This window comes from Chaetura pelagica, unplaced genomic scaffold (assembly GCF_000747805.2).
Source record: "Chaetura pelagica isolate M959 unplaced genomic scaffold, ChaPel_1.0 scaffold3, whole genome shotgun sequence".
NCBI classification, from domain to species: domain Eukaryota; kingdom Metazoa; phylum Chordata; class Aves; order Apodiformes; family Apodidae; genus Chaetura; species Chaetura pelagica.
In genome coordinates this window covers 8,576,659-8,585,829 of record NW_009952974.1, presented here as the reverse complement: position 1 = coordinate 8,585,829, position 9,171 = coordinate 8,576,659, and the positions used below count along the sequence as shown (strand labels likewise).

Genomic DNA, 9,171 nt, shown 5'->3' with positions numbered 1-9,171 from the left:
CCCCCATGTTGTTATAAAACATGATTACTTTTTATTAATTTACATCTCCTATTTTTAAAGCAAATAAGAAACAGCTGAAAGAGTTGGCTAGAAAGCCGGAATATGAAAATGAGAAGCTAATACAGTTGCGAAACACTTTAATGGAGGAGTTCACAAAGACTGAGGAACCCAGAGGAATCATTTTCACAAAGACTCGGCTAAGTGCCTTTGCTCTATTCCAGTGGATTAAGGATAATCCAAAATTCGAAGAAGTGGGAATTAAGGCCCATTATCTTATTGGTGCTGGACATAACAGTGAAACAAAACCCATGACTCAGGTACAGAACTATTGCACTAGAGCATTAAAATAGTGTACATTATTTGAGAACACAGTTTGGTTTAGTACTAGAATGGATTGAAATTTGGAGCCCAGAGTTCTGGATTCATACCTGGCCAGCAATTTAGCTTCATAAACTGCAGGATAGGTGCATAACAATGCCAGAATAATTTTATCTCCACAATAAACAAACTTTTTTGGTTTTAGACTCTGGCAATAGAAGTATCAGGCATACATTTCCTAGAGGAGTATATAGTCAAAGGGGACACAAGTTGTAGTGAGATTTAAGAAGAAAAAGTGAACCAAATGGCAATAGCAAAAATGCAATAGTTAAATTAATTTATAATTATTGGGACAACAGAAATTCAAATTATATTTTAGTGGCTGTATGAAAAATAAAATTACAGTGTTGAGTATGTCTGTCTTCTTCTGATATTGTTGCTTAATCAACTTACAGCAATTTATAAGCATGTTTCATACTGACATAATCATTGAAAGAGATTTTGCCAGAATTTGGAGTGAAAATTTCACAATTGATCACTGAAGAGTCTGTCTCGTACCATTGTGTAGACTTCATACACAACATTTCTCTGATGATTTATACCTTGAAATTAAAAATTTTCAAAAAAAAGTACTCCAGTATCCAAAACCTCTCTTCTATTCTGTTTTTTTCTGCACAGTAAAATTGCCATTTCAGCATTTAAGCAAAAAAGGTGCAGTGTACTGCTGGGCAGAGTCCCATTTCCTTAATCTGCTTTCAATTTCAAAAAAATAATAGAAGTTGTTCTCTCAAAGTTACTTGTTGTCTATGAAAACTGGGTATTTAATCTGTGCACCACGTTATGCAAACAAAACAACAGCCTTTTCTTTTCATTTTGAAATTGAACAGAAAGTTTCTGTCCCTCTGCCCAAGCTTTTTTGAAATATCCAACTAATTCAGAAATCTGGGGTTTGGATGCTTTATTTTTAAAGTGTGTCATTGCTGTGCTATTTGGTGCTCCCCAGATCACCAAAATGATGGTCCCCATTTATTATGGAGAATTTGAAGTGCTTTGGGACTTGACTTAGAAGTGGTCAAATGTATACTTCAAGCTGAAATTACTAGAGTGGTAGAAATCCAGAAGCTCTGAACTTGAACAAAGACTTTGAAAATGATAAAACAATTGTATTATCAAAACTCCTAGTGCTACAAAATTCTAAGCTGAATTACCTCAAAAAGACTGGCTTCTGCTCCCTCCTCCCTTAACAAAGGTGCTGTACACTTACTATATTCAGTAGGAACTACTCCTTGTTTCTGATCTTCTGATGTTTAAATGCAGTTGTAGCCACTTGATGTTTGGCACTCCATTCTAATTCCTTAAACCTCTTAATAAGATGAAACTGATGACAGAAACTAATCCTGAAAGTGGATATACTATTTTTTTTATTTGTTTACAGAACGAACAGAGAGAAGTTATTGATAAATTCCGAGGTGGAAATGTAAATTTACTTATTGCTACTACTGTAGCTGAGGAGGGGCTAGACATCAAAGAGTGTAACATTGTTATTCGCTATGGCCTCCTCACCAATGAAATTGCTATGATGCAGGTATGATTTTACTGCATACATAATGTGTTTTTAAAAGTACTTTTCTGTTTGGGCTATGCAAATGGTGAATCATACACCTGGGCTTTGGAGATAATTCTTGAAATACTTGCATGCTGAAAGAGAAAATGCACTTGCAACAAGGTTCAGTTCCTGTTGCCATCCTCAGTTTGCTTGCAATCTAAAATTTGCCTCCATATATAATGGTGTAATATCCATTTAATATATCCATCTACACAAACAGTAAGCTCTAGTGAAGAAAAGATAGGAGAATCTGATCAGTAGACTGGTTGATGTAAAAGACATTTTTACCACCAACAGTTAAAAATATTTAATTGCATATCAGAATATCAATTTGTCCATGTTCTCACTTAATTTGTGAATACATATTTATATTTATTTATTTAAATGCATAGTTTTGGTAACAAAATACAGTTTTCTGCTTTGAAAAGTGCTGTGCTAATGAACAAATCCCGAGTACTATATTCACAGGTATCTTGATGATATTGCAGAAACAGCACATGTTATTCACTGATTCTCTATCTGTCTGAGTTAAGTGGAAAAAAATGCTCTCTGGGGACACTGTGTATGGAACAGTATGTGTCTTCCATTACAAAACTAGGAAAAAATGTTTTGCAGTGTTGTAGGGAACGTTGAGTGGTTTATGTTTCATTCCTTGCAAATTGTAGGCTCGTGGTCGAGCTCGAGCTGATGAGAGTACCTATGCACTTGTGGCTTCGATTGGCTCAAAAGCTATTGAACGGGAAGATGTTAATCTTTACCGTGAGAAAATGATGTATAAGGCCATTCAGCGTGTCCAGAAGATGCCACAGCAAGAGTATTTAAATAAGGTAATTACTGCAACTCTGCACTTTCCCTTTAAGACTGATTTATATTGTAAGAAATACTTTCTATTTGAAGTCTACTTAGGGGAGAAAAACTTAAAATAATATTAGTTACTGCATATGGCCTTTAATCCTTCTGCCAATATTAATTTGTAATCTATGGTTTCTGGGCCTTAAGAAAAGTCTGCTTTTCTGTTGGTAAGAGGGGAAATACCCAAATCAGGAAAAATTACTAGAAGTCGTGTTGTCAGTGAACTCATAAAATACCTGAAAAAGAAAACTGCTATTGTCATTCCACCAGAATGTTACAGTGCTCTTACTGATCTATTTCTAGATTCAGAATTTCCAGTTACAAAGTTTAGTGGAAAAAGAAATGAAAGCAAAACGAGATCAGCGTAAGAAATGCAAGAAAAATCCTTCACTAATAACATTCCTATGCAAAAATTGCCACAAGCTGGTATGTTCTGGAGAAGACATACAAGTTATTGAAAACATGCATCATGTCAGTGTAAAAAAAGATTTCCAGTAAGTGTTTATAATCTGCTTTATCTCTTTCAGGTAGAAACAGATTTTCTTTTCAACAGGTCTGTACAGGGCCTGTAACCCTCCAGGCCCTGTGAGGGAAAAAGGGATTACTCCATATTGTCAAGTCCTAGGATCTATGGAGTTCACAGTTAATGAGTTTCAAGGAAATGTCTGTTCTTACCCCTGGTTTCAAGGTGACCAGAGTTTGAAACTTTGTAAAAAGGCATAGGTCCTATGGTATTATTAACTAGGTCACTTACTCTATAATATGCAATGTTTTCCACAGAGTAACTATAACCAAATGTGAATACCAGTTACCCACATGCTTACATCGCTAAAGGACCCAGGATAGGAGTTTGACTCCAATAACATATTGGCCATGACCTGTGCATTAACAATTGTGTGTTTATAGGATGTTCATACTTATGACCCACCCCTTCTGTTCTTCCAGTGTTCTTGCTTCTGCTTATCTCTGCTGGAAGAGATGCCATCTAGTTTGGTGAACATTTATGTTAAACCGTATTTAACTTTTCAGTGCTGTGATGACAGGAGGTGACTTTCTCTTCCTACTCATAATGGAAATTAAGAGAGCAAGAAAATGATTTAATTCAACTTGCATTTGTAATGGGTATTGTATATTACAGATCAGTCATGCTTTGCTAATTACATGCCAAACACCATTCAACCAAGTTACTGCCCTCCAAAGTTCTTGGTTCTTTGAGATGTATCTCTGGTGTAATTTGTAAATACTTTTTGAAACGTTAATGAGAAATTAGTACAGTCAATTCAAACTACAGGGTAATAATTCTTATAAACCCTCTGCACAGGCTAATAGTAACCCTCAAGCTCAAGTGTAGCCCAAACTAAACCATTAAGATTGTGCACACAATCTGCAGCTCTGGATAGTTAGAACCAAATGATTCTGTTAAGGGGAAAGGTTGAACTACAGGGAATAAAGAAAACCTCTAACTTTCACGTGTCATTTCTTTGACATCTGCATGACACCTGAAACAAAACAAGCTAAATCTATCCCCTATGATATCGGAGAGCCTGTTCCTACTTTTAGATATGTGAGGGGTGATGCAGCTCCTGAGCTGCTACAAAAGGAAGCGTGGATTACAGTTTAATTTCACCATGATTTAGGAGCATGAAATATGACCTTGCATTTTCTCCAACTCCTGAATGTGCACAACAGTTAGAGTTTATGACCTTTTAGGTAGTCATTGTGTGCTTAAGGATATATGGAGCATTGAATGACCAATGTATTCTGACACATGCCTTCTGACTGTTTTTCAGAAGTCTTTACCATACAAGAGAAAATAAGACATTGCAAGATAAGGATGCCGATTACCAGATAAATGGGGAAATCATATGTAAAGATTGTGGACAAGTGAGGAAGAACTTACTTTTATACTTTTATATTGTTGTTATTGTCTGTGTTTATTTCTGTCCAATGATCTTGTTTATTTTATCTGAAACATAGTTTCCTTATACTTGCAGGCATGGGGAAATATGATGGTTCACCGAGGTCTTGACCTGCCTTGTCTAAAGATCAAAAATTTTGTGGTTGTGTTTGGAGACAAGAAAACAACAAAGGGTATCTATAAAAAATGGGGAGATCTGCCCATTGGGTTCCCTAGTTTTGATTATGCAGCTCATTGTCCTTCAGGATATGAAGACTGAGGACTCAGAATGAAAATAAGAGCCTGTTTCATCTTATTTCTGACTGCTGATTAGCTCATGTGTCCCACAGAGAGTGCTGCATCATAAACACTGTGGCATGAGGGAATTCTTTAGAAGAAAAAATCCCAGGGAAGAAGGATGAAGTCACACAGCTGCTGTTTGCACTCCGCTTTGCAGTGGTACTCAGGAACAAAGAAGACAAATACATTGTAGTTATCTGTGTCCATGGAACAAATTCCCATCTCTACTCACTACAGCCTGTCATGGGGTGACAACACTGTCAAAAGTCTGTTATGTGACCTGTAATCAAGCACAGAACATAGGACAGAAATCGTGATATTTGCCTTGGTGATTATTTTCTGTATTTTTTTCCTGCTAGAACACTTCTGAAGATAAATTGTCTCAAAAATGGAGACATGTAAAGAAAACAAGTTAGCTGGGTATTACTTCTGAATTTCTGTTACTTTGTCAGTGGTTTCACTACCAAGTTCTTCCCCTCTTTATCTGCAAGCTCATACATTTTGACAGACTAAAATTGTTTCCATTAAAAGACATTTCAAAAAATCAAGCCCTTAAACTGACCTGTAATTGTTTCTTTTAAGTTTCAAGAAGCACAATGCCAAATGTCTTTCTGTGTGTTAGTTTCATGGGTTTGTTAAACAGGCTATATAATGAGACGTGTATTTTTTTCTATAGATTAATGATTAAGTATTGTCAACTGATATTCTGACACTGATATTCTGACTGTAAAAATAGTATCATGTCTCTCTGTATTTGCCTCATCGACAGACTTCCCCTCCCCCCCTTTGCAAGCAAGATACTGGACAGTGGAAAGAAGGACTGTTTGTTGTTTCAACAGTCAGCTTTGCAAATTCAGGATAAAGTGGTATGTTTACTGGCATGGACATGTAAACAATTCAGTAGCCCCAGGTAACATTTCCTAGCTAAAACATAGCTGCAAAGTATATGCCAGCAAAAAAAGAATCTTATTATGGCTAGATCTGTAATTGCTTTACATTTTTAAAGGAATAGAAATACTGTGCATATTTTTTTAAATCAGATTTTATTTCAGGTTTGCATCAGGACCAGATATGGAATTGTTTGGGGTTTTTTTCATATTGCTGGCCTTACTTCAGGGGAAGGGAAAAAAAACTAATTTCTGACTGAGAAGTGCAGCACATTTGAGATAGCACCACAGTAGTACAGGTCATTTTGAGATTAGCTACTTGCTTATAAATAAATTGTAGCATTAGGAAGTAAATATGGACACAGATGCATTTTTACTATAGCAGTTTTATAGATTAGAATGTGCATAAACTACAGAAATTTTATTACTCCACAACAGTGATTTATACTAATAAACTACTACCTTAGGACTGCAAAAAAAAATAATAAATCTAGGACTGCAAAAAAAAATAAATCAGGCCTATTAAGAGTTAGGATATTGTATATGCAAAGATTTTTCAAGACACAGCAATTGCACAGGTATTTTTTAATGATACAACTAAAACAAGAAAGTCCAGTGGAAAACAGGAAGTGTAAGATACTTGTAGTGTGTATATATATATCATTATATAATATATATATCATTATATAATTGTAGTCTTATCTTTCTGTATTGTCCAGGGCAAAACAAATGTGAAATCTTCACCAATTCTTTTATTCATCATTAGATACTTCATTTAGTTAACAACCAGTTTAAGTGGTGTGACTCAACCACTTAAAGTGTTTGTACATTCTTACTTTAGCATAATGTGTAGTGAATCCTGCTGGCTGTGTAGGACAAGGAACTTCCACTTCAAGTTACTGTCTCTGAATGGGGTGGTAAAAAGTGCCTATTGTTCATCCAGGAAGTGTGAAGTATTCAAAAAACAAACAAACAAACGAACTAAACTGCCATATTTTATCTGCTACTTACTTCTGCATTTAGTGGCTTTATGGACCCAAAGTCCTGCAGGGAGTGTGACAAATCTGGATTGTATTTTCTACTTACAGCTTTTATTTGTTTGCAAAAGTGAAAAGAAAAACTATTAGTCACTGGGGAATTGTCTAGATATGTGTGTAGCTGCTAAAGAACTGGTTCAGATTAGTTGCATTTTGTTATTCTACCTCCTTTTGGTCTGATGTCATGCACAGCCTATATTTGTAAATCTGCATTTCCTCATCTAGGAAATGTAAATATTTTAGTAATCTAATACTAGTTGTGTAACTGGTGGGATAGTTGCTGTACAGAGTGTGTTTTCTGTTCCATAATTTGTTTATTTCTCCAACTGATTCACCGTCTTTCTAGCTTCCTTACACTTTAATTTCTAGCTTATATTACGGGATTCTGGTTCTGCAGAAGTTAGGAACTGATTTGGCTGTGGACAGAATTGCTGTTTACTTCTTCACTAGTACTAATATAAACAGTATAGAGAAGGGAGTTCTGGTGTTATGAGCAGCAAAGCTACAAAGCCTGTAAATGTGCTAATTAAATTTTGTTTGCTTCTAATACTGCAGATTTGTGAATCTTATTACAGCACATGCCTAAATAACTAGACCTCCAAATTGGAAAAATACACAGTATGCAGCAAAGTCTTTAGATCATGTGAGGTTGAATAATTTCCTTTGAGACATTCTCTAAATATCCATTCATTAGAGGAAGTCGCATATTTGGAAATGAAAACTAGCCTGATCAAAACCAGCATTTGCAATTTTGTGATGTTCTGGTTGTCAGAAATAACCAGTGTTGGTAGAAAAAAATTTGTTTCTCTGAACTGTATTGAAAATACATGTGGCATTAACCACAAAATGCTAGGAAATAAGTTAACAGTTTGGAAATATGAATAAGCATGAGTTACATGGAGTAAAATTCTTTTGTCACAATCCTTTTCTGTTTTGGAAATTTTTAGTAGCTGCAGTTTTGCCTTGTTAGGAAACACTATTGTTTTTGAGCTTAGTTCTGCCCTTCATATGCCACATATCAGGAACAATGTATTTTACCCTTCTCAGCCTTTTTTTCCTGCATAGCCTATATCAATAGGATGGATCGTAGCCAGAAACTGTGTGACAAGAGCTGGGAGAGAGGGCAACTGAGTTTATAGGAAAATAAGATGTTTCATATCACTGTTTTTTCCAGACAATTAATTTGATTTTATTTTCAAAAATCCTACCACCAAGACAAATGTAAAGAACAGATCAGCTGTTGCATGACCAAGGCAGGTGTAATTATTCAAGTTCCAACCCATACTGTTAGGCTAAGGTGGTGACAGTACATTGGGAGTTTTTTTCTCTGTAAACCATTAGCCCAAGCTCTGCTGCAGAGACAGTGTGTGTGACAGGAAACCTATCTAATCCACTTCATTTTCAATTTTCCAAGGAGCCAGAGGGGGTGATGTACTGAGCTCCTACTAAATTTCAGAAATATTTGGGTACTCAAGTCCTTTTTCACTTCCTCGGAAAAATCACAGTCCCTATGCCTGAGTTCCACATAGAGGCACCACCATTCTGGACTTCTTTCCTCACTCCCTTATTTTTCCCTTTTTGGTGTTGAGCACAGGAGAGAAATACAAGGCTGGTGCAGGAAGTCAGGTGAGGTGATTCAGCAGCCATGCAAAATTAACAACACCTGAGCCCAACCTGCAACTTCTAGTGACCACTGGTCTCTTCAGTTTCTTGTCAAAACATTTACCACACCAGCAGAGGTGGCAGCAAGAAGAAAGTGGAGCTGGGTCACCCAAGCAGGCAATGGAGCCAAAGCTAAGGAAGGCTCACCACCAGTACCCTTCTCATGGTCAGGTTAATCATCTGAAGTCCACCTTCTAGTCTGAAGAAAAGGAGGCTGAGGGGGGAGACCTCATGGTCCTTAAAACTACGTGAAAGGAGGTTGTAGTGAGGTGGGTGTTGGCCTCTTCTCCCAAGGGGGTAATGACTGGACCAGTTGCAGTGAGGGAGGTTTAGATTGAATATTAAAAATAATTTCTATACTGAAAGAGTGGCCAGTCACTGGAACAGCCTGCCCAGGGAGCTGGCTGAGTTACCATCCGTGGAAGTAGTCAAGAAACGTGTACATGTGGCACGTCAGGGCATGCTGTAGTGGCTGAGGTTGTAGGGGGTTTTTTGTGGGATCTTTTTGGTGGGGTGTGTGTGTGTGTGTGTTTTTTGGGTTGCGTTTGTGTTTAGGGCCATCCAACCTCACCCAAGTGATGCCAGGAAGCCTGATAGCACGGGGGGGGGGGG

The 9,171-nt window shown here is 36.9% G+C and overlaps 1 protein-coding gene across 1 annotated transcript in view; it reads left to right on the top strand.

Annotated features, from left to right (window-relative positions):
• The window catches only part of IFIH1 (interferon induced with helicase C domain 1), a 25,034-nt gene extending 20,081 nt beyond the window's left edge, over positions 1-4,953 (top strand). Inside the window, 6 exon segments of the mRNA XM_009996288.1 lie at positions 61-317; positions 1,754-1,903; positions 2,590-2,751; positions 3,080-3,270; positions 4,567-4,660; positions 4,771-4,953. Of these exon segments, the coding sequence (XP_009994590.1) occupies positions 61-317; positions 1,754-1,903; positions 2,590-2,751; positions 3,080-3,270; positions 4,567-4,660; positions 4,771-4,953 (1,037 nt within the window).
• Positions 4,954-9,171: the final 4,218 nt, after the last annotated feature.